This window comes from Trachypithecus francoisi, unplaced genomic scaffold (assembly GCF_009764315.1).
Source record: "Trachypithecus francoisi isolate TF-2019V2 unplaced genomic scaffold, Tfra_2.0 Lachesis_group21, whole genome shotgun sequence".
In the NCBI taxonomy this organism is placed as follows: domain Eukaryota; kingdom Metazoa; phylum Chordata; class Mammalia; order Primates; family Cercopithecidae; genus Trachypithecus; species Trachypithecus francoisi.
Genome location: NW_022681467.1, coordinates 13,471,285 through 13,497,741, shown reverse-complemented (window position 1 = coordinate 13,497,741; position 26,457 = coordinate 13,471,285). Strand labels below are relative to the sequence as shown.

Here is a 26,457-nt window from a genome sequence, read left to right as displayed (position 1 = left end):
AAAGCTCTGGGATTAAGTTGCTTGAACTCAAATCCTAGTTTCTCCTGTCGACCTAAAGAAAGAAACTGAGGCGAAATTAATCTAGAGAGTTCATTTGGCCTGAAGTTGAGGACAGCTTCCCAGGACACACTTACAAGTTGCCTTGGGAAGTGCTTCCTCCCACCTTTGCCACCAAAAGGTTTTCAAAGGCAAAGAGGAACAAGGAGTGGGCTGACTCATGGGAATTGTCACTGATATACAGAAATAACATTGGTTAATAATTGACTATACATTGCTGAACTATAGGTTGTGAACTATAGGGTGTCCAGCATATTGTTCTTAATCATTAACGAATTTGTAAACCCCTCCTCCCAACCATTTATCTTCCTAACAAATTATCTGCTATCATTTAATTTAAATTATCAAGGCTCTTCCTGTGTTTCTTTCTCAAAGATTTGTAGCTAGGTCTAAGAAGTGTAGTTTTGTTAACCTGAGCTTTTGAAGAAGGGACCAGTCCAAATATGCAAAATGTCTAAAGTATATTTTAAATAAATATATTCTTTTGGCCTTTTAAGTTGCCTTAAGAATGAGCAGTTGCTAAAAAACTGCTACCAACTAGAGATCTTAACTTTCTTTTAAAAAGAAATTTCACTTAACTTATTTTTATGTAAATCAATGTAACAAACACATTTTCAAGCAGTGGATTTGATTAAATTAGCAATAAACATCCCCACTCCAATTAGATAATGGACACAGCAAAACCTTTCTTCATGAATAGTGCCAATTCCTCTCAAACCAAATTATTATAGATTCTGATTAATGAGATTTTATTGCATTTCTCTCAAGCCTGTTAATTTTCTTTTAAGAGTATGTTTCGGGAGAATGGGACTCTCAGAGGAATTGTTTGGGCGGAGAAAAATGGAAGCGTACCTTGGTTTCTGAAAGCCTTTTGGCAATTTCCTGAGATCTAGTAGAGTTCTGACAATGTAATTGCCCTTCTCCTGACCGTGATAGAAATTACAGCACAGCTCAATTTCAACTAGCAGGCATATTTCTGCAAACGTAGAATTTAGTTCTATAGGTTCAACAAAGCCAAGCACAATTCAACGAGATACGACAGTAATTTTACATAAGTATAATACTTGCCAGCAAGGTGATATCTGGGATGATCAAACAATGTTGAAATTCACAGAATTTCAGAATTTGTAGATCTGCCACCTTCCGTCTTCCCACATAAATACCATAAGATGAGACACATAAAACCCCAGAGATTTTTAATGACTTGCCAATCAATGTTTCCACAGTCTATAGGTTGAGAAGACTAGACATCAGTTCTCTTGAGTCCCACTGGAGAGCCATTTGTGCTGCTCCATGCTGCTCATAGCAAAAACCAGAAACCATCAAGATCAGAGGTCACTAAACCAATCCAGCTGCCCCCTGTTTTTGTACAGTTTTAAATAATTGGAATAATAAAAATAAGAGTAAGACTTTGTGACACATGAATATTATATGAAGTTCAAATTTCAGTGTCCGTAAAGCTTTGTTGGATCACAGCCATACCCATTATTTTGTGTATTGTCTATGACTGTTTTCACTTTACAACAGCAGAGTTGAATAGTTACAACAACAACCATATGGCCTGCAAAGCCCAAACCATTTATTCTCTAGATCTCTACCAAAAGTTTGCTGATCTAGACAAGTACTTGACATCACAATGATTTGGAGAGAATAAATCCTCTAGATTTAATAGCAGTGAGCCACATTTCCAAATCTCAGTTCACATCAGCCGAATACCAAGATCCTTCCTTTAGACTAAAAAACTCTCATCGTAGCCAAATATATTAAGAATACTGCTGGGCACGGTGGTTCACGCCTGTAATCCCAGCAATTTGGGAGGCCAAGGGGGGGCGGATCACCTGAGGTCAGGAGTTCGAGACCAGCCTGACCAACATGGAGAAACCCCCATCTCTACTAAAAATACAAAATTAGCCTGGCATGGTGGCACATGCCTGTAATCCCAGCTACTAGGGAGGCCGAGGCAGTAGAATCACTTGAACCTGGGAGACAGAGGTTGCAGTGAGCCAAGATCGCACCATTGCACTCCAGCCTGGGCAACGATAGCAAAACTCAGTCTCAAAAAGAAAAAGAAATAAAAGAATACAAACTTCATTGACATCAGCACCTGTGTATATCTTTTAAGGCCACTGATATCAACTTGAAGAAGATGAAGGACATCATCAATGTCTGTCCTAATTTCTCATATCCAGGCAATTATCTTTGGGAAGAGGAGCATTGAGGGTGGCAGAAGAACCATGTTACAGAAATGTAATACCAATCCATTTATTCTGTACTCTTCCTGATAATGCAAAAGAGTTAGATCTGGTAGTGCAATGGAAGTCATTTCTGATCATCTTGACACCTGCGTTTCTTCTCATAGACAGGACATAACCTAAATATGTGACCTGACTTTCCACCTAGTGTTAAGTAGCCCAGAGTTTAAAATACTTAAGTTGCAGGGTCTAGGAGTTCATCCAGACTTTCCCTATTTTTGATCTACCTATTTTATGTTTCTATTACCATCCTTCAGGGTAAAGATGTGTATATTCCTCTGAACTATTCACCAGCCTGGAGCCCCTGTATAATTTGAGTTTATGTTAGTGAGCCCAGAAGGAGTAGAATAAACTCTTCCAATGAAGAGCTAGAACGAAAAGACCACATAGGGGCCTATGTATTAATCTTCATCAAAGGCACAATATAGAGCCTCTCATCTTATCATATACTACTTCCAGACTTAATTCTCTGCTATTTAGTCAAAGTAAAATACAGAGGGAGTAATGAAATCACAGAACTGAGGTTCAGCAAGGTCCCTAGAGTTTAGTCTAACTTACTTTTGTGAAAGTGCATACCAAAGTCCTGAAAGTCTCAATAACTTTCCCAAGGTAACATAGTTAATGAATGGAAAGGCCATGTGTATCACAAACTCAAGAGTGCAAGAATTACTCCAGTTCCTATTTTTATTACCAAGTTAATATTGGCCCCAATTCCCAATCTGGATTTCTACTTTTAGTCCATACTGGGGCTCCCATTTTTCAAGATGAAGCAAAGCTTTTAGATTATTATACAGCTCCCAACATCGGGGCTTTCTCCTGGTCCTTGGTCCCACAACCACACTGGTCAACACTGTTGACCCACTGTTTAACTAAATACAAGCCCTGTGGTCCAGAAACCTAGTGTCTCTGTCCGATGCTGGAGGCTGAGGAGTCTATGGTGAGGATAGAGACTCCAGTATCTAGCATCCAAGCCATGTTCATGCAACTTGCAACTGTCCCCAGGCAGCTACCATCAAGAGATATGAATGGATCTGTTGACTCCAGTCTTGATCAATCCTCTTTACCCTCTCTGCTTCACATACCTTGATTCCTCTCCTTTGAGTACTCCTAATGGAATCCTTTCAATTTGTGTAAGCTTTTATAAAGACTGGAAGGAAATAATTCCTGCTTTAGACCCTGTATCATGAACCTCTTTACAAGCAAAAACTAAACTCAACCTGGTTACTTATGAAACATGGGAGGGGGGGAATAAAAACTTTTTAAGGAGAACATGCATACATTAATATTTCAATAAATTGTCTATGATGTTTATAACAACAAATCTTTATATATTTAAGAACATACAGGTGCTTAGCACCCCTTGGGCTAGCAGCTGCCAAAATTTCCTGCTTTGGAAAAAGCCATGGAATTGTGATGAAGCGTTTCATCTCTGGAGTCAGACATGCTAATTTCAATCTTGGCTCTAAACTTACTAACTGTGTGACCTTGGAACCTCCAAGGGGTCTTGAGGGTAAACTAAATTCTCAGGGTTTTTTTTTTTCCTCATCTATAAAATGAAGATAATAATAGTACCCACCTCAAAAAAGTGGATGACAATTGAGATAAGGCTTAAAACATTTCAGTATATTAGCTTGGCACATTGTGAAGTAGATGGTCTGCATTTATCAGTTCTGTCTCCTTTAAGTAGCATCACGTTGGTACCTGTTTCCTCACTGTAAAATAAGGATACAGTTGCTTACTTTATAGAATATGTGTAGGTGTGAGGATTAGAGAGGATATAGAGTATGAGGATTAAATTAAGCAATCATCATACATTGGTGAACACTCATTACACATTATTTATAAAAGTCAATAAAATTTTTTTAAAAAGATAATGGAGACCAGGGGATGAGAGAGACGTTATTATTCTGTCTACTTAGAAAATCTTCTCTCATCAGAATTATTTTATCTGAAGGACCACCATAATTATATACCTGTGCCCCACTTAAGGTTTTTATTTACATCTGATCTAATATTTGCTAATGCTTCAACCTGCCAAAAGGCAGGTTGATTTGTGGTTTGTTTAAAATGAAGGCCTGAGTAAGTGGGCAGTTGAAAGTTATTTCCGCCATTTTTCCAGACTTCACCATGATGGAGGGTCTCTTAGCCCAGCAGCAGTGGCCTATGCTCAGTGTAACTGTATGACCTAGACCCATTTCAGATACTACATCTGGCTTCTTCCAGACTATCTCGTAATGGCCAGAAAAACAAAGTCACTCGAGAAGCAATATTGTTCCATAACCTCCATTAGACTGGACGGAGGTGGATCAAAGAGGGCAGCAGAGTACCCCAAATGCTTCCGAAGGATGAACTCCAAGGTGGAATTCTTTAAGCAAAATGTGAATGCTGGCTTTAACGCAAGAATTACCAGTTCAAGCAAAGTGCCACAGATGTGAACTCATAGCTCTGACCCACAGTGTGAATGGCAAGATGGGACAGCTGGCAGGTCCCCATAACAAACAGCCTGCTCTTAGACCAGGTCTAAGGAACAGTTTATGAACAGGACATTCTGGACCAAAAGTGGCTACAGTCACAATTTGGAAAATAGTCTTCATGTGGGCTACAAAAGAAGAATTGGTAGTTGTGAAACAGGCTTGTTAATAACACCCACACTCTTTGCTATTAACCAATGTCAATATGTAGGCCAGTAATATCTGCCTAAAGAGTACGAGCCAGTCAGTATCAACAAAAATTCAGTAGACATGCATATAGTCCATAGATAGAATATTGGTACTGTATCTTGAATCTAATTTTTTATTTGACTGATGGCAGCAAATGTGGCACTTGGTACATGAAAATACTACTTAGAGAGCTGACAAGAGGATACTTCCAGTTTGTGTTTCTTATTTTATTTATAAGGCAAATTTTGAGTATAACACTGGATAAATGAACCACCAGGACAAAAATAAGATTCATTATATGCATAACACAGCAATTTGGAGATCCATTGTCAATAGTCAATTTATGGCTGTTATTGACTTTCAGAGACTAAAATGTCACAGAGAAACAGAAAAAAAAGCTTTTGTGGGTTTATTTATACCTTCAGCTAGCATTGTAACTATGCTTTCTTAGGAGTTAAAAAATGCCAATATTTGTATACCAAAGACAAAATGTTGTACTTGATTTCCAGAATTTACCTAATTACTTGGACCACCAACTGCAAGTTGACACCTTTACTCAATCAGGGTATAGCCTGAATGAATGTTTGTAGAAAGCAAAGCTTCTAGTGACTACTTTATTTCCCCAAGCTCTTCCTACATTTTTATTTTTTGAATATGAAGAGCAGGAAGAGTAAACCAGCCCTGGATTAAAAGGAAGATTTTTCATTATTCCTTTAAAAACCCACCTCACGCCAGACCAGTCCAATCTGATTTTCAAAGGCATGGCTTCCTGAAGTAGGAGTGGTGAAAGATCCTCAGCCATCCTGGGAATCTTTCAAGTTCATTAATAAATTCTGAGCTATGAACACTAAACAGAGAAACTCCATGGTAATGGAGTTTAGGGATTATTGTTTTCTATATAAATGAAGGTAAGCCCCTAGATGCAAAACCTCTCTTAACTTGTAACTCGGCTGTGAGACATCTGGTCATAGAAATTGGTCTTGCATCTAACAGCTAAAAATCACTTTGCTAACCACGTGCCCAGTGGAAATCCTGAAAAAGGACTGTGTCTGGGGACCTCAGACCTCAGATGGACACTGGCACTTCCTTTTTCCTCTCTCTTCCCTTGTTTTCTTTTTCCTGTTTTTTCTTTCTTTCTTTTTTTTTTTTTTTTTTTTTAAATGAGATCTTGCTTTGTCACACAGGCTGGTGTGCAGTGGTGTGATCATAGCTCACTTCAGCCTCAGCCTCCTAAGCTCAATCCTCTCACCTCAGCCTCCCAAATAGCTGGGGTGGTGCATACCACCACGCCCAGCTACTTTGCTTTTTATTTATTTTTTAGAGATGGGGTTCTCACCGTATTGGCCAGGCTGGTCTCAGACTCCTGACTTCAAGTAATCCTCCTGCCTCAGCCTCCCAAAGAGCTGGGATTATAGGCATGAACTACTGTGCCTAGCCTCCTCCCTGTCTTTAAGCCAGGTCTAATGAAAAGGATCTTGTAGTGAGCAATTTCTCAGAATGGTCTTAGACACACCCACTTCTCATGAGTTGACTGGCTGTTTGCGTGACAACACATCCCACATTAACCTAACAACTTTTAGTGATGCAACTGTTGTAGATTAAGCTCCTGAGATAGCAGGTTTTGGAAGGATTAAGGGTGGAGAAAGACAAATGGAGATGCATCATGAACTTCTACTCATGCACTTCTGGGTGACTGGACCAGTTGTCACCTGACCCTCTGGGCAGGAAAGGGGAAATATATCAAGTTGGCAAAGTTTGGGCACCTTGTGTCTTTACTAGAAGACTTCTCTAGGAATGAATGTCTTCAGGCTGGTATTCACTGTCTAGTCACCTTATTGCCTTGGCATTGCATGGCCTTTTGATCTTCTTCCCTGTGCCATCTCCTACTCTAAGTTCAGCCCTGTCTTCATTATTCATCAAAAGACCCCATATAAGTCTACAAGTACCTACTATGTGTCAGCACTGTGCTAGACACTGTGGTTGCTAAGACAAACATCTATGACACCATCATAGAATGTCTGATACTATGGCCATCTATGATAGTATTGTCAGCATCTATGGAAGTCATGGGGTCTCACACACAGTATCTGCACCCCAAGGACTCTTTCTGTACTAGAGAAGATTGCCCTGGGAACATTCTCAGTTCAATTTAATAAGTGCTGCAATCATCATATAATAAATGTTATTCAATCTCAGAAGAGAAGAATGACCAGTTTTCCCTGGGGAAGCTGAGAAAGGCTTCAGAGAAAAGACGAAGGGCAAAAAGATGATTTTATGTGGAGGAAATAGCACGTGCAACATTGGGAAAGCCTAAAATGGCATTTATCTGAATCCTTCTGCAAACTTCCAGGAAAGGTAGCCAGAGGCCACACAGCTGGTAATGGAAGAGCTAAAGCCAGAACCTAGTCTCCTCATACACAGGCTGTTGACCTTTTCACTATCTATTCTTGGAACCATTCCCATTGGGAAGAAGCCTCTTTTAGGTAAATGCAAATCTGGCAAATGATATGCCCATGTTTTATTACTAAATACCAGTTTCTCTTTCTGTTCCATAATATATCTTTGATGATACAAATTTTGAAATTACAATGTAAACTTTAAACATTGCACCAAATCTTGAGTCAGACTGACTATTAGAACACTTGTTTTTCAAGAAATGGGGGAAGGATTCCCTATTTAATAAATGGTGCTGGGAAAATTGGCTAGCCATAAGTAGAAAGCTGAAACTAGATCCTTTCCTTACTCCTTATACAAAAATTAATTCAAGATGGATTAGAGACTTAAATGTTAGACCTAATACCATAAAAAACCTAGCAGAAAACCTAGGGAGGCCGGGCGCGGTGGCTCAAGCCTGTAATCCCAGCACTTTGGGAGGCCGAGACGGGTGGATCACGAGGTCAGGAGATCGAGACCATCCTGGCTAACACGGTGAAACCCCGTCTCTACTAAAAATACAAAAACTAGCTGGGCGAGGTGGTGGGCGCCTGTAGTCCCAGCTACTCGGGAGGCTGAGGCAGGAGAATGGCGTAAACCCGGGAGGCGGAGCTTGCAGTGAGCTGAGATCCGGCCACTGCACTCCAGTCCCGGCGACAGAGCGAGACTCCGCCTCAAAAAAAAAAAAAAAAAAAACCTAGGGAATATCATTCAGGACATAGGCATGGGCAAGGACTTCATGTCTAAAACACCAAAAGCAATGGCAACAAAAGCCAAAATTGACAAATGGGATCTAATTAAACTAAAGAGCTTCTGCACAGCAAAAGAAACTACCATCCGAGTCAACAGGCAACCTACAGAATGGGAGAAAATTTTTGCAATCTACTCATCTGACAAAGGGCTAATATCCAGAACCTACAAAGAACTCACACAAATTTACAAGAATAAAAAAACAAACAACCCCATCAAAACGTGGGCAAAGGATATGAACAGACATTTCTCAAAAGAAGACAGTCATACAGCCAACAGACACACGAAAAAATGCTCGTCATCACTGGCCATCAGAGAAATGCAAATCAAAACCACAATGAGATACCACCTCACACCAGTTAGAATAGCAATCATTCCAAAGTCAGGAAACAACAGGTGCTGGAGAGGATGTGGAGAAATAGGAACACTTTTCCACTGTTGGTGGGATTGTAAACTAGTTCAACCATTGTGGAAGACAGTGTGGTGATTCCTCGAGGATCTAAAACTAGAAATACCATATGACCCAGCCATCCCATTACTGGGTATATACCCAAAGGATTATAAATCATGCTACTATAAAGACACATGCACATGTATGTTTATTGCAGCACTATTCACAATAGCAAAGACTTGGAATCAACCCAAATGTCCATCAGTGACAGACTGGATTAAGAAAATGTGGCACATATACACCATGGAATACTATGCAGCCATAAAAAGGAATGAGTTTGTGTCCTTTGTAGGGACATGGATGCAGCTGGAAACCATCATTCTCAGCAAACTATCGCAAGAACAGAAAACCAAACACCACGTGTTCTCACTCATAGGTGGGAATTGAACAATGAGATCACTTGGACACGGGAAGGGGAACATCACACACCAGGGCCTATTATGGGGAGGGGGGAGGGGGGAGGGATGGCATTGGGAGTTATAACTGATGTAAATGACGAGTTGATGAGTGCAGCACACCAACATGGCACATGTATACATATGTAACAAACCTGCACGTTGTGCACATGTACCCTAGAACTTAAAGTATAATCAAAAAAAAAAAGAACTCTTGTTTTTGTTGTTGTTGTTTGTTTTTTGTTTTTTGTTTTTGTTTTTGTTTTGAGACAGCGTCTCACTCTGTCACCCAGGGTGGAGTGTAGTGGCGCAATCTCAGCTCACTGCAACCTCCGCCTCCTGGGTTCAAGAGATTCTCCTGCCTCAGCCTCCTGAGTAGCTGGGATTACAAGCATGCGCTACCATGCCAGGCTAATTTTTTTGTTGTTGTTGTATTTTTAATAGAAATGGGGTTTCACCATGTTTGCCAGGTTGGTCTTGAACTCCTGACCTTAGGTAATCCACCTGCCTCGGCCTCCCAAAATGCTGGGATTACAAGCGTGGGCCACCGCACCTGGCCTAGAATGCTTGTTTTACTATGTCTTCTAATAACTTTGGGGATAAATAAATTCTAGTTTGAAAAGCAAGGCCCCTCAGTGTGACCTCTCATGACCGGCAAAGATCAAGAAGTGTCCTCTTCAACATGAAATGCAATAGAAATCTTAGAACTGACCATTCAGTACCTTGTTACTATTTTAGCACGATAAGAAAATTAATTTACCAATTTAAATACATTCTTATATCATACTCTGTATATCAAACTATGTTGATCCTTGGGCAAAAGGAAGTATGTTTATAGCGGCCCTAAACATGCTAACAATACTCCTGTAACTTAAATCTGAGCAACAGCTCCTATGTTCTATGTATGTAAATTACAGCATCTCTCCACTTGTACATTTTTCCGTTCTGTCAGTTATATCATTTAGAAAGCATTGCTCAATAAAAACAGGAGGCAAGACGCATGTGTAATACTAAATTTTCTAATGGCCATAATTAATAAGGAAAAAAACAGGTAAAATCAATTTAATTATACATTTTCTTTAACACAGTATATGCAGACTACTGCCATTTAAATGTGTAATCACTATAAAAAATATCGGGCTGGGTGCAGTGGCTCACACCTGTAATCCCAGCACTTTGGGAGGCCAAGGTGGGTGGATTGCCTGAGCTCAGGAGTTCGAGACCAGCCTGGGCAACACGGTGAAACCCCATCTCTACTAAAATACAAAAAATCAGCCGGGCATGGGGGCATGCACCTGTAGTCCCAGCTACTCGGGAGGCTGAGGCAGGAGAATTGATTGAACCCGGGAGGTTGAGGCTGCAGTGAGTCAAGATCACACCACTGCACTCCAGCCTGGGCTACAGAACAAGACTCTATCTCAAAAAAAAAAAGTACTATTTTACATTCTTTTTGTCATCGTACTACGGCTTCAGAAAATGACACATATTTTACACTTACAGCACATCTTAATAAAGACATTAAATTTCCAATAATTAATATGAAATGTAATGCTATCAAAAAATAAATTTGCAGTTGGTGAAATGCACTTTACTATGCTTTAGCTTTACAGTTATGTTACTTAAAATTAAATAAAATTTGAAATTCAGTTTCTCAATTGCACTAACCACATATAGCTGATGGCTACCATATTGGACTGTGCAGACCTAGGAGTTCAAGTGATAGCAAACAGAAAATATGAGGAGCGAGCATCAACATTTGCTGTAGCAAAGCATGAGGGGATTATGTTTAAGGAGGGATCAAAGGGCAAACATATAAGCGATTGTAAAGAGGTAAAAACTAAACTTTGGAGTTAAACTAGATTATCTCTGTTGCTTTTTGTTGGTAACCTCTTAACTCTCAGTTTTCTTATCTATGAAGTAAAAATACCTGCATTATTGGCTTCTAAGATTAAATGAGAGAACCTAAATAGTGGGCTTAACACAGTATCTAGTACATTCCAAAGGTTCAATAAATTATAAGGTTCAATAAATTATTGGTATCTATGGAAGTCATTGAATCTGTTTTGCATTTAGGTGTGGGGAAACTCTGATGGGGTTATAATTTAATTAATTACTTGTGAGATGTAGAGTAAAAAGAGAGAATTGTGGGTGTTTTTTTGTAAATTTTATTTCACTTATGGCACGGTGAAAAGTGCACCAGTCATAAGTACACAGCTCAATGGATCTTCACAAAGCAAACATACCTACGTAACAAATGCAGAAACAGAACATTCAGAGAATCTAAAAACCGTCTTCATGCTCCTAACAAAAATAACTACTATCCTGACTTCTAACACTGTAGATTTGTTTTGCCTGTTTGCAAACTTTATGTAAACGAAATCATACAGCCTGCACCTTTTTAGATGTCTGACTTCTTTCACTCAACAACAGATTTGTGAGATTTATCCACAATGTTGTGTGGAGCAGCAGTTCGTTCTTTCTCATTGCTGTATTGAATTCCACTAGACAAATACCCCACATTGTATTTTTCCATTCTACAATAGTTGAATATTTGGGCTATTTCTAGATTTGGGCAATGGCAAATCTTCCTGCTACAAGCACTCTTGTATAGGTCTTTTGGTGATGTGTATGTACTGGAATTTGAGTTTTCAATCTTGGCCTTGTTGAAAAGAGAAGGCTCACTCCTCATGTAATTTTATGTGCAGGCACCTTGGATAAGCACAAGGAGCTGGAGGACCTTGTGGCTAAGTTCCTGAATGTGGAAGCAGCTATGGTCTTTGGGATGGGATTCGCAACTAACTCAATGAATATCCCGGCATTAGTTGGAAAGGTGAGAAGTTTGTTAACATAATTGTCTTCTACTGTATTACTCCTAAGAATTGTAAATCTGAGCAGGTCCTTGTTAGAAGTATGGCTGAGATGGGCACGGTGGCTCACGCCTGTAATTCCAGCACTTTGGGAGGCCGAGGTGGGTAAATCACAAGGTCAAGAGATCGAGACCATCCTAGCCAACATGGTGAAACCCTGTCTCTACTAAAAATACAAAAATTAGCTGGGAGTGGTGGCACGCACCTATAGTCCCAGCTACTCAGGAGGCTGAGGCAGGAGAATTGCTTGAACCCAGGAAGTAGAGGTTGCAATGAGCCGAGATCAGGCCACTGCATTCCAGCCTGATGATGGAGCGAGTCTCCATCTCAAAAAAAAAAAAAAAAAAGAAGCATGTGTGAGAAGGTTCTTTTCTTAGGAGAAACTAATTGGAAATCGGTATTTTTGAATAAGTATGCCAGCTTAGTCCAGCAAATCTTATCATGATATTGCTGATTATATAACTGCAACCCTAGACATTGGTAAGAATTCATCTTCAAAGACAGTTTAACAAAGCAATCATAATTTTGGGCTCCTGAGTTCCCATTGGCAACTTCTCATAGCTAATATTTATTAAGCATTTACTTGGACAAAATATTTTTCCTATGTTACTCATTTATTTTTTCATTCAATAAACCAATTCTTGAGAATCTACTATGTCCTCATATGAGGGAAGATACAAGACATACAAAGATGAACAAGACCTATGTCTTTTAAATTATGTACTTTAGAGTCTAACGGGGGAAACAATATACTGAACAAAGTAGGACAAATACCAGAGAAAAGGCATGCCCATATTTGAGGAAGGACAAAGAGCTGCCCAAAACCCTTCCTGAGAAAGTCTGCAATGTCTGTGCAAAAATGGTGAGAGGAGAACAGAATTTTAACAGATAAATAAGTTGTATTTAGGACATGAAGAGGGAACAGCATGTGTAAAATACATAGGTTTGGAGGAACTAGAATATAGAATGGTAGTCAAAGAAAAGATCAGAGATGAAAGCAGGTGCCAAATGGCAATGAGCCATATAGTGACAATCATGCCGGCGTTTGAAATTGTTCCTCAGAAACAAAAATGGGAAGTTGGATTAAGAAAATGTGGCACATATACACCATGGAATACTATGCAGCCATAAAAAAGGATGAGTTTGCGTCCTTTGTAGGGACATGGATGCAGCTGGAAACCATCATTCTTAGCAAACTATCACAAGAAGAGAAAACCAAACACCGCATGTTCTCACTCATAGGTGGGAACTGAACAATGAGATCACTCGGACTCGGGAAGGGGAACATCACACACTGAGGCCTATCAGGGGGAGGGGGGAGGAGGGAGGGATTGCATTGGGGAGTTATACATGATATAAACGTTATGCACATGTACCCTAGAACTTAAAGTATAATAAAAAAAAAAAAATGGGAAGTTGGCTGGTTCATTGCAAGTAAGCAAGTACATTAATCAAATTTATGCCTTTGAAAATGTGTCTCATCGCAACTACATGCAAAGTATGGTCTTAGACCGGATTTTGCAATGAACAACATCAAAGGAATGATGATGTCTATTAAAAGCTTTAAGACATCATTAGAAAAATTGGGGAAATTTAAATTTGAACTATCAAATGATAGTGTTGTAAAAGCATTGAACTTCTTTTTTTTTTTTTTTTTTTTTTTGACAGAGTCTTGCTCTGTGTCGCTGGAGCTGGAGTGCAGTGGCCGGATCTCAGCTCACTGCAAGCTCCGCCTCCCGGGTTTACGCCATTCTCCTGCCTCAGCCTCCCGAGTAGCTGGGACTACAGGCGCCCGCCACCTCGCCCGGCTAGTTTTTTGTATTTTTTAGTAGAAACGGGGTTTCACCATGTTAGCCAGGATGGTCTCGATCTCCTGACCTCGTGATCCGCCCATCTTGGCCTCCCAAAGTGCTGGGATTACAGGCTTGAGCCACCGCGCCCAGCCCATTGAACTTCTTGAATGTGATCATTGAATTGTGATTTTTGGAGGAGAATGTCCTGTTCTCAGGAAAGGCGAAGTAGGAGGCTTACACATAACTCCTAAATGTTCCACCAGAAAAATTACAAAAATGCATATATCTAGAGTACAAATATATGGGAATTTTTGTGGCTTTTGCCTCAGAAAAACTCAAAACATGCTATGTGTGAAACTATAGAAATATAAGGGAAAATTCAAAGATTCTGGAAGGCCACAAAAGACAAAGGTTCACCATAATTTGCCTGCATTTTTGGTATGCTTAAGCAGTTTTACAATTTAGAAATGTTTAACTTAAAAAGAAAAATAATTTTACAAAGAGTAATTTGCAGGCAGTAAGTTAGACTGACTTAATCCACATACCACAGACTGAATTGCCCTCTATACTTTTCCATATTCAAAGTTTGTGACTGTAAAACAGTGATGTTTTTGCCTACATGGGATGTTAATACAGTGGAAAACGAGAAGCAGAAGTAAGAGCTTAAATTGTCCTGCACAAAAGTCCCCTGCCTTTCAGTAAGAATAACTAAAACTGTTCCAAATAATCCCTCATGGAAGTGCCCCTACAAGTTCACAACCCACCCAAAAATCTACCAATCTTCCTGTCGGAGATCAACACTTTAGGCTCTCCCTGGTGCTTAACAAAGATCTTGGATGAACTTCTCGACTGCAAACTATATGTAAATGTTGCCATGAACATGTAATATCTTAAAACAACTCCCATCTCCATCAGCCGACTGCTATACATGATATTATCCATATAGACACCAGGTTAAATTCTTGGCCTTTTAAAATTAAAGTGAGTTTTAGAAATTGGTGTTGCAGGTTTTAGAGTGTCTTCCTGTCCCCACAAGTTGTTTTTCCTTGGTTTTATTTATTGACTTGTGTTTTGTGTGCTTGCTTTCTGCACAGGGATGCCTCATTTTAAGTGATGAGTTAAACCACACATCGCTTGTGCTTGGGGCCCGACTCTCAGGTGCAACCATAAGAATCTTCAAACACAACAGTGAGTGTCAATGTATTTATTCAACATGTACTGGCTTGCTCCTAGAAGAAAGTAAAGATTATTGATGAGGCTTTGTTCTGTTTTTCAAGCTGACAACGTAGCCTCGTGAAACACAATTATGTTTATATTCACTACTGGCTTGTTAACCTCTGGTGACCTGGAACAAATGGTTGAAGAGCATTAAACATCCAGATTGTTAAGTGTAACCCAAACACATTAATGTCACTGTTAGTGGTTTTGCAATGTGGCCTCTAAAGCCACGATTGATCTCTTAGGACTGCCATTTAATTATCAGAAGTGTTATAACTCTTCCCTTTCTACAACTCTGTCTTGAGAAAGTTTGGAGACTTAAGTTTTGTGTTATGGTCAGTTAAAAAATGAGCCTATTCCTTAGAAGAATGCCTCCTTTTACTTTGCCCACCCACAGATGCTCAGCTCCCCACCTAACAAAACCATCTATTCAACTTCATTGAAATGTCCTTTCAGGCTCTGGTTTGTGCGGTTGGGTGGTGAGGAGCAGGCAGAAGGCTATTTCTTTTAGAGATTTGATGAGGCAGCATGGAAATTATCAGGGAACACTTTGAAGGAGGTGGATGGTGGTGGACACCTGAGTTCTCTCGTCCAGCTCTGCTCCTGACTTACTGTGTCACTTTGTATAAATCCTTTCATCTTTCTTGCATTCAGTTTCCTCATCTGTAAAATGAGGTGTCAAACTCTGTGATAGGTAAGGATCCTCCTAGTTGGAGGGTTTTGATTCTAATTTGTTATTGTCGTTGGAAAATTCCCTTCTGTCTGTGCGTGTGTGCATGCATGCACACACATGCACACATGTGTACACACACAAATTTGTTTTCTCTTTCTTCCTTACCACCTTTCTCTCCTGCCTTCCCTTCTCCATTTTTCCCTGTTCCTCCTTCCTAGCTCTCCCCTCCATCCTCCAAGGAGGTAACAAAGTTTGAAGTGACAAGAAGAAGGTTGACAGAGAACTGAGGAAGAATTGTTTCAATTCTGTTCTGCCCACCTTGCAGCAATCTTAAACCAAAGAACAATTGTCCCATGGGGGAGGAAACAAAATGCATGGGAGTATTCTCTAGTGAACCCCCTTGTCTAACTCGTACAGTTGTTCAAATGAAAAATCTATGGCTCTCACTGAGTGGGGTGAGGTCTGGCTATGCCTTACTGAGCCATTTTCAGTAGCTATGTGAAGATGAACACTTAGAGTGAAGTTCAGGACCAGACCTTCCAGAAGAGCCAAACTGTGGCCTGCTCAGACTTATAGGGTGGCTATAACATCTAGCTTAATGTCATTCAAAATACGTTGACTTCGTTTGTCCATTTCACATCGGACACTCCATTTTGGCTTTAGACTTTGATAAGCCAAGTTAAATTCTTTCAGCTCTGCCTGAAATATCATGGATTGTCACATCTAGACTCAAATCATTTTGGCAGTGTTGGGAATTCATGTTTGGAGTAGACATCTTTCAGGACTCCAAGTACATTTATTAAGAGACTACAAGGAATGCCTTTGGTATTAGCTCAAGTGTGTTGTGCGCTTTGATTCTTCAACATGACAGATGATTGCTGATCAAAGGCTCTGTCTACTTGGCAAAGGATAAAGGGGATAGCTAGGCAGTCATTCAACTGTAGTTCCATCTATGTATGTGGTGAAACGTGATAATCTCACTTCCAGAGAGAGACATAGTCGGGTTATTATCTCTTTGGAACAGATCAACATGATCATCATCAATGTAAACCTCTTATTTCTTCACTCCATTCTACTGTGTCACTGCTCTTAACGCTAGCTGCACAATAGTGGCATCTAGGGAACATCCATAAAAGACCAATGACTGTGCCCACCTCAGATCAACTCAGTCCAAATATCTGTCATATGCATAGACAGATAAGTAAACATACATACATATATAAATGACCAACTGGGAGACTAAACGTAAGCTTCATTAATCATTGACCAAGCATTCCCTAGTCTCCAGCTTAAGGCTTTTAGGGTAGAAATCCTCCAAGATGACCGCTACTGGGTTGAGGCCAAGACATCTGCATTTTTTTCAGAGTTCCCCAGATGATTATAATATATGCTGAGAGATATTAAGACCTAGAATCTTATTGTTTTGAACCTCCTTTAATCTAAGGTGTCCTGAGACCTTGTCAGTGTGCCCTGGGATATACCACCAGACACCTGTCATATTAATTATCCTCACTCTTCCTCTCTCTACTGTTTTACACTCTTGATTGAAAGTTGGCAGAGAATGTGTTCCAAGCCAAAATTTATTAAACATTTATTGAGCTTCTGATTCAGAAGGACTATAAAAATGGTAAGGAATATCTTAGCTACCCGAGGGCTTGGAATCTAGTAGGAAAGGCAGATGTGTATGCAAGTTACTGTATAAAGTGAAATGGGCCATGATGACATCAAGCAGTGGTTAAGAGTATGGGCTTTGGCTACAGCACTTTCTCACACCCACTAAAATAGCTAAAATTAAAAAGGTGACAATGCCAAATGTTAGCAAGGATGTGGAGCCACTAGAACACTCACCCATTGCCTATGGAGTGTAAAATGGTACAACTTCTTTGGAAAGTTATTTTGCAAAGTTTTATAAAGCAAAACATGCCCCTATATATGACCCAGAAATTCCATACCTAGATATTTACCCAAAAGGAATGAAAGTGTGTGTCCACTAAAAGGCTTGTGCAAGAATGTTCATAGCATCTTTATTCATAACAGCCAAAATCTGGAAACAATCCAAATGTCTACCAACAGGAGAGTAGAAAAAAACTGTTACTTATTTATACAATAGAACACTACTCTACAATTTAAAAAAAGCAACAAGCTACAGCTACACGTAACATGGCTGACTCTCAAGAAAAATTATTTTAATTCGTTTGAGTGAAATAAACCAGACACAAATGTGTATACATACTGTGTGAGTTCATTTACAGTCAATTCAAAAATAGACAAAACTAATCTATGACGATAGAAATCTTAACAATGCTTGTCTCTGGTTTGGAGGGAGGGAATTGGTGAGAAGAGGCATAAAAGAACTCTCTGGGGCAATATTTTGAAGGGATAATGGTTACGTTCTTATGTAAATTCATGGAATTGTACACTTAATATCTGTATGTTTCCCTGTAAGTAAATTTAAGCTAACAATATTATTATAATCATACAATATATATAAAATTAAAACCATTGCTCCAATATTTTGAAACAGAGTACAGGCTTTGACCCATGCATTTGTGTCCTTATCCTCTAGCTTATTAGACTGTGAGACCGTGGTCCTAGACACACTACTTTACCTTCTGGATCTCAATTTTCCTATTCCAAAACTGAGGATAATTATGATACACAAATAATACCATGGTTGGAAAAGGCATATAAGTGCTTAGCACAATGCCTGGTAATGGAAACTACAGAATTATTTGTAGTTGCTACATTATTACTATTATTACCCTCGTCATTGTTGTCAGTGCCACTAAGGGACAGTAGAAAACATTATGGAAAAATGAAGTCTGTTTTTCCTTGGGAACTGCATAAAATGGAGGGCATTTGCAGTAGATGCTGAAGGATTAAGATAATTCTAATCAGGAAAGAAGAAAAGATTATTTCAAGCAGAAAACTAATCTGGAGCGTGCACAGAGCAGCAGGACTTTCAGCGTGACCTGAACGTGGGGCTGAACTACTGGAGCAGAGGCTGACAGATAAGACCTTGACCAGTTAATGTACAAAAATTAAGATGTATACACAAGCTAAGAATGTATGTACTTCAAAAATCAACAAAAGGCACCTGGGAGTTCCGCTTCTCACCATACTGTTCCCTGGATAAACTGGTTTTTCTCAAAACATTTAGTTGCCTTCTCATATGTCTAGTAGAGATGGAAACAGAGACACAAGCTTTAAGTTAAAGCTTTGAACAGCATTGGATGAAGAAAAAACATACATAATAATTCTGAAGATCATCTGTCTCTAAAGCAGTGTTCTCTTAGAATTTATCTATTCTCTGTTTGTTTGTTTTTTTGTTGTTGTTTTGTTTTGTTTTGTTTTTGTTTTTCCATTTGCTATTGCTTGGAAGTCATCAGTGAGGGGCAAATGGACCCTGTGTGTCTCCAGATATGATACCCTAAAAAGCCTTTGACATCATTTATATGGGATGCAGATTAGGGCATTGAATCCTATCACTAGACAACCCCAAATTAGGAATGGTATATTTTTAAAAAAGGAATTGTATTTTCTAAACATATCAATACCATAAGAGACAGTGAAAGGTTGAGGAAATGGCCCAGACTAAATCATATAAAAGAACAGTATCAACCAAGTGCAATGGCGGGTCCTAGACTAGATTCCAAAAGAGACAGAAAATGCATAAAGGAAATTACTAGGCTGATTTGAAAAATTGGAAGATTTGTGGTAAATTAGATAATACTAGGTAAGAATAGTGTATCAACATTAAAACTACTGAAGTGGATCATTTCACCATAGTCCAGGAGTAGACAACTTACGACCTGTGAGCTAAGAACACTTTTACATATTTAAAGTATCGTATAAAGAACAAAGAAGACTACACAACAGAGACTGTATGTGGTCCACAAAGCCTAAAGTAAAATTATCTGGCTTTTTATACAAAAAGTTTCCTGAATCTTGCTGTAATCGTATAAGAATACCCTATAAGGAGGAGAATACCCTGTTCTTAAAGAAGACACACTGAATTATTTTATGGGTAAAGACCATGATATATGCAACTTAGTCTTAATTCAGGGAAAAAATTGTGTGTGTGTGTATGTGTGTGTGTGTACACACACACATTTAAACACAGGTGGACAGACATAGCTATAAATATGCACAGACGAGATGATTAAGCAAATGGGATAAAGTGTTAATAGGTGAATCTAGGTTAAAGTAAGTGGGTGTCCTTTACAGTCCTTTTATTCTTGGACTTTTTCTGTTATGTTTGAAATTATTTCCAAGTAAAATTTTGCCTTAAATTCTTAACTTTTTGCGAAATTATAATTTAAGAGTTAAATTTTATCTCCCAATTTTACAAAGCTCTCAAAGCATTCAGCAACTTATTCTTCATGCCCTCCCTTTGTACTCATGAAAAATAGATAATAGTCATTATCTCTATCCTAACAATGAATGTTAGCTGTTGTTACTTATACTAGCAGCTAGCATTTATTGAGAAAGGCCTCTGTGCCAGATGCTGAGCTAATGGCCTTCTCTTATTTATTTAACCCTGTGAAGAATTCCATGAGGTAGGAACTGCTTTACAAAGGAGAAGATTCAGACTTAGAGTTGTTAAGCAACTTGTCCAAGATCATACAACTGATTAATAGTGAAGCCTGGAGCTGTCTGGGTAAATACTGCCCTTCCCAACTAATTGAGAATTGGGTGCAGCTAGGGTCAGAATCTCTCCTCTAATCCATGGGAGTCTATTATGCCTAAGGTGCTGTTGCTCTTCTGCTCTCTTTGGTAGGAAAAATAATGCTCACCCCCCAAAAATGTCCATGCCCTCAGCCCCAGAACCTGTGAACATTATGTTGCCTGGTAAAGGGAATTCAGGTTGCAGATGGAATTCAGGTTGCAGATGGAATTCAAGCTGCAAAAGAGCTAACCTTAAAGTAAAGAGACTATCCACGTAGGTCTGGTGCAATCATAGGGTTGTTAAATGTGGAAAAGAGAAGCAAAAGAGTGAGAGTCAGGGGAATGCAATGTGAGAAAGACTTATAGAGCCTTTGCTGACTTTGAAGATGAAAGAAGACCACAAGCTAAGCAATGCAGGAAGCATTTCCCCAGCAGCCGGAAAAATCAAGGACACGGATTCTCCCCTAGAGCTTCTAGACAGAGATACAGCCCTGCCAATATCTTGATTTTTCACCCAGTCGAACCCATTTCAGACTTCTGACCTCTAGAACTGTAAGATAAGTTTGTGTTGTCTTAAAGTCACTAAGTTTACTCTAACTTCTTATAGCAGCAATAGGAAAGCGTTAGGCTTTCATTCACAGGTGCACAAAACCCTTGTTCCCACACACCCACATGTTTAAATACAACTTTGAAGCATGAGCATATTCTGCTTCTGTTGTGTTTACATCACAAAAACAGCCTCCTTGAGAGCAGGGTTATTTCCAGGGTCCTCTGAATGACTTCTTTCTTGAGAGGTGAGGGAAGCAAAAAGTATAAGGAGAGGGAAAGAACTGAATGGAGTTAAAATATGTGCAGCATCAGATACTGCTGGCTCTGTTTCTTGCTCTGCTATTCCCAGGAGAGTACTAACTGCTTTAGTGTGCAGTGATGCCTTAATCCTTGATACGCATCCACACAGATTGGACTGATAATACAGAGATTGTTTAGGATCTGCAGAACCTGTGTGTGCATGACACATACAACCAGTCCAGATAGAAGATAATAACTTGTGAGACAGGTTTTAAGAATGGCCACCTGCACTGGAGCATTTGTACACACTGGGATTGTGGAATTTCATGCAACCCTAAACTTGTTCTGCTCTCATGGACTGTCATCTGCTTCATGTCCTCTCCTTACACCTTAACAGTACTCTTCTGCCTGTTGGAGAGGAGGAGGTTCTATTTTTTTGTAGTACCAGTGGAAGTGGACATCCTTAGTTATTTAATCCAACTATAAATGAACCAGAATTCTGGGCCCTTGAGGTTTTGAATTATCTGTAGGGAAAAGGTACCTAAGGTATACTCAAACCTACTCAGACCATCATAATAAACTTTTAAGCCTGTGTGAATAGGCTTGACCATTAACTGCAAAACTATTCATTATTCCTCGATCTCCATTTCCCACAAAGCCACAATGAATACCTGAGAAGATTAAATAGAAGGAAAGTTCTGCAAGGGAGCAAAATCAGAACACCGAAAGTCTATTTCCTAAAATAAAATAGGAAAAGACTCAGAAGCGCATTTTTAGTGATGCTAAATTCAAAACTGGGTACTAGAACCAGGCCTGGTGGTTCATATCTGTAAGCCCAACTACTTGGTTAGCTAAGATGGAAGGATCACTTGAGGCCAGGAGTTCAACACCAGCCTGAGCAACATAACAAGACCTCATTTCTTTCTCTTTTTTTTTAATACTTTAAGTTCTAGGGTACATGTGCACAACGTACAAGTTTGTTACATATGTATACGTGTGCCATGTCGGTGTGCTGCACACATTAACTCATCATTTACATTAGGTATATCTCCTAATGCTATCCCTCCCCCGTCTCCCCACCCTAAAACAGGCCCCAGTGTGTGGTGTTCCTCATCCTGTGTCCAAGTGTTCTTATTGTTCAATTCCCACCTATGAGTGAGAACATGTGGTGTTTGGTTTTCTGTCCTTCCAATAGTTTGCTCAGAATGATGGTTTCCAGCTTCATACATGTCCCTACAAAGGACATGAACTCATCTTTTTTTATGGCTGCATAGTATTCCATGGTCCATATTTTCTTAATCCAGTCTATCATTGATGGACATTTGGGGTTGGTTCCAAGTCTTTGCTATTGTGAATAGTGCCACAACAAACATACGTGTGCATGTGCCTTTATAGCAGCATGATTTATAATCCTTTGGGTATATACCCAGTAATGGGATTGCTGGGTCAAACGGTATTTCTAGTTCTAGATCCTTGAGGAATCACCACACTGTCTTTCACAATGGTTGAACTAGTTTACAGTCCCACCAATGGTATAAAAGTGTTCCTATTTCTCCACATCCTCTCCAGCACCTGTTGTTTCCTGACTTTTTAGTGATTGCTCTTCTAACTGGTGTGAGATGGTATCTCATTGTGGTTTTGATTTGCATTTCTCTAATGGCCAGTGATGATGGGTACGTTTTCATGTGTCTGTTGGCTGCATAAATGTCTTCTTTTGAGAAGTGTCTGTTCATATCCTTCACCCACTTTTTGATGGGGCTGTTTGATTTTTTTCTTGTAAATTTAAGTTATTTGTAGATTCTGGATATTAGCCCTTTGTCAGATGGGTAGATTGCAAAAATTTTCTCCCATTCTGTAGGTTGCCTGTTCACTCTGATGGTAGTTTCTTTTGCTGTGCAGAAGCTCTTTAGTTTAATTAGGTCCCATTTCTCAATTTTGACTTTTGTTGCCATTGCTTTTGGTGTTTTAGAAATGAAGTCCTTGCCCATGCCTATGTCCTGAATGGTATCGCCTAGGTTTTCTTCTAGGGTTTTTATGGTTTTAGGTCTGACATTTAAGTCTTTAATCCATCTTGAATTAATTTTTGTATAAGGTATAAGGAAGGGATCCAGTTTCATATTTCTACATGTGGCTAGCCAGTTTTCCCAGCACCATTTATTAAACAGGGAATCCTTTCCCCATTTCTTGTTTTTGTCAGGTTTGTCAAAGAACAGATGGTTGTAGATGCGTGGCATTATTTCTGAGGGCTCTGTTCTGTTCCATTGGTCTATATCTCTGTTTTGGTACCAGTACCATGCTGTTTTAGTTACTGTAGCCTTGTAGTATAAAGTCAGGTAGTGTGATGTCTCCAGCTTTGTTCTTTTGGCTTAGGATTCTCTTGGCAATGTGGGCTCTTTTTTGGTTCCACATGAACTTTAAAGTAGTTTTTTCCAATTCTGTGAAGAAAGTCATTGGTAGCTTGATGGGGATGGCATTGAATCTATAAATTACCTTGGGCAGTATGGCCATATTCATGATATTGATTCTTCCTATCCATGAGCATGGAATATTCTTCCATTTGTTTATGTCCTCTTTTATTTTGTTGAGCAGTGGTTTGCAATTCTCCTTGAAGAGGTCCTTCACACCCCTTGTAAGTTGGATTCCTAGGTATTTTATTCTATTTGAAGCAATTGTGAATGGGAGTTCACCCATGATTTGGCTCTCTGTCTGTTATTGGTTTGTAGGAATGCTTCTGATTTCTGCACATTGATTTTGCATCCTGAGACTTTGCTGAAGTTGATTATCAGCTTAAGGAAATTTTGGGCTGAGACAATGGGGTTTTCTAAATATACAATCATGTCATCTGCAAACAGGGCCAATTTGACTTCCTCATTTCCTCATTGAATACCCTTTATTTCTTTCTCCTGCCTGATTGCCCTGGCCAGAACTTCCACCACTATGTTGAATAGGAGTGGTGAGAGAGGGCATCCCTGTCCTGTGCCAGTTTTCAAAGGGAATGCTTCCAGTTTTTGCCCATTCAGTATGATATTGGCTGTGGGTTTGTCATAAATAGCTCTTATTATGTTGAGATACGTCCCATCAGTACCTAACTTATCGAGAGTTTTTAGCATGAAGGGCTGTTGAATTTTTTCAAAGGCCTTTTCTGCATCGATTGAGATAATCATGTGGTTTTTGTCTTTAGTTCTGTTTATATGATGGATTAAGTTTATTGATTTGCATATGTTGAACCAGCCTTGCATCCCAGGGATGAAGCCCACTTGATTATGGTGGATAAGCTTTTTGATGTGCTGCTGGATTCTGTTTGCCAGTAATTTACTGAGGATTTTTGCCATGATGTTCATCAGGGATATTGGTCTAAAATTATGTTTTTTTGTTGCGTCTCTGCCGGGCTTTGGTATCAGAATGATGCTGGCCTCATAAAATGAGTTAGGGAGGATTCCCTCTTTTTGTATTGATTGGAATAGTTTCAGAAGGAATGGTACCAGCTCCTCTTTGTACCTCTGGTAGAATTTGGCTGTGAATCCTTCTGGCCCTGGACTTTTTTTGGGTGGTAGGCTATTAATTCTTGCCTCAATTTCAGAGCCTGTTATTGAAGACCTCATTTCTTAAACAACAACAACAAAAAACACCTGAGTACCAGAATCTTTTATCACCATAGATTAGTTATTCTATAATAGTAAATGTGGATAATAGCTGAGCCATAACTACTCTATCATTTATTCAGCTTTCACTGGTATTAGGTTCTCAGCTAATCAGTTCATTTAATTTTAACAGCAGCCCTCACAGTTCATTATCCTCATTTTATTAAAGAGAAAACTAATCCCCAAAGTGATTACGTGACCTGCCTAAGGTCGGACAAATGATAAATCACAGAGGTCAAAATGCAGACCCAAGTCTGTTGCTTTTGTCTTGGTTTGCTTCCCCCAGCAGCAGATCCTGACATGGATGTAATCACAAGTCACTTATTCAGAAAGTGATGCCAGGAAGCACCAGTAGGTGAGTAGGGCACAGGAAGGGAGCCAACACAGTGCATTGTCAAGCAAGTAACCAGAGTGGACAACAGGACCTCAATTCTACTAGGAAACTCTGGGTGCCAGGATAGATAACTCAGTGTTATCCCTACCTGTGGGCTGAGGGAGTTGAGGTATGTATCCACAAATTCCCATTTGTGACTGATTGAAGGCTGCTCCCTACTCAGGCTATGTTCCCACAGCCAGAAAAAGAGCTCTTAGACAAAGAATGACCTGTGTTTGCATTAAGAAGCTGGGCTGAGAGGATATAGGCAGGATGTGCACAGCATTTGTTAACACTCTTAACCACTAGCTGAGTCCAGCTAGTGGACTCAGAAAGCTATAGTCCCTTGTGGAAAACTCAGTCCAGTGTGATGGCTAATGGAGCCCTATCCTGTTAGTAGCCTCAATTTCAATTCAGAATGCTGAAGTTTGGTCTCTGCATTTTTGCTGGCTAAGTACTAAAAATATCTCTTTGCATTTTCTGCTGTGGGCAGCTTCAGGGACATAGCCAACCCTCAGGCTGCCCTTGTGGTCTCCCACCATTCTTCAGCCATTTCACCACCTCAGCTACAGAGTCAGCTGCAACCAGGAACCAACACATTTGTTCTCCATGGTGATTCTGGTGCATTTTGAGGAAATGAGCAAATGATGAAGTTATTTTTCCCCAATATTTCTCAGGTTTTCATATGCACATGAGGTACTTGGGCATCTTGTTAAAATGCAGACTCTGATTGAGCGGGTCTAGGTGGGGGCCTGAGATCCTGCATTCTGACAGGCTCCTGGGTGCTGCTGCTGCTGCTGCCATGCAGAACCACACTTAGAGCAGTGAGACTGCAGGCAACCTCAGTCCTCAAGTGAGTCACAAAGACTTTCTTAAGCTAGCCTTGGAGAAAAGCTGTTTCTTTGGCTTAGACAGTTGCCATGAGGTCAGAGGTCCAGGCAGGCCAAGAATTTGGAGTGGTTAAAAAAAAAAAGTGGAAAGGAAGAATCAAAATTCTACCTAACAGCAACTAAAGACCAAGAGGAGGAAGAAAAAGAAGGCCAGTGTTTGCCAGAAAACTCTGAGCACTACCTAGTCTGCAGAGCAAGGGCTCATGAGGTTGTTTAAGTAAAAAGTCAAACCCATACACATGGCTTAGACTACTTTGCAAGCCATGATCTTTTAGATCTCAGTGTCCAACTTGGATTTCTAAACTAGTTTGCTTAATAAAGACAACAATTTCCTCCCTATCTTTTGATGATAATCAACTGTGTTGAGCCTTCGTTGTAATGAGCCATTTACATTCACCAACTCATTTTAGCCTCATGACTATAAAATGAGGCACCTGCTACTCTTATCTCCTTTTTGACAGATGAAGAAGAAACTTCTATAAAGTGGTGAAGTTACTTAGATACACAGAGCTAGTAAGAGTCAGAGCTGGTAAACTTAGGAAGTCTG

At 39.6% G+C, this 26,457-nt stretch overlaps 1 protein-coding gene across 4 annotated transcripts in view; it reads left to right on the top strand.

Annotated features, from left to right (window-relative positions):
• SPTLC3 (serine palmitoyltransferase long chain base subunit 3) overlaps nucleotides 1-26,457 on the top strand; it is a 175,456-nt gene that overhangs the window by 83,885 nt on the left and 65,114 nt on the right. For all 4 annotated transcript variants that reach the window (XM_033185591.1, XM_033185590.1, XM_033185592.1 and 1 more), the window contains 2 exons: nucleotides 11,704-11,828; nucleotides 14,753-14,846. In XM_033185591.1, the coding sequence (XP_033041482.1) occupies nucleotides 11,704-11,828; nucleotides 14,753-14,846 (219 nt within the window). The remainder of the gene's footprint in view (nucleotides 1-11,703; nucleotides 11,829-14,752; nucleotides 14,847-26,457) is intronic.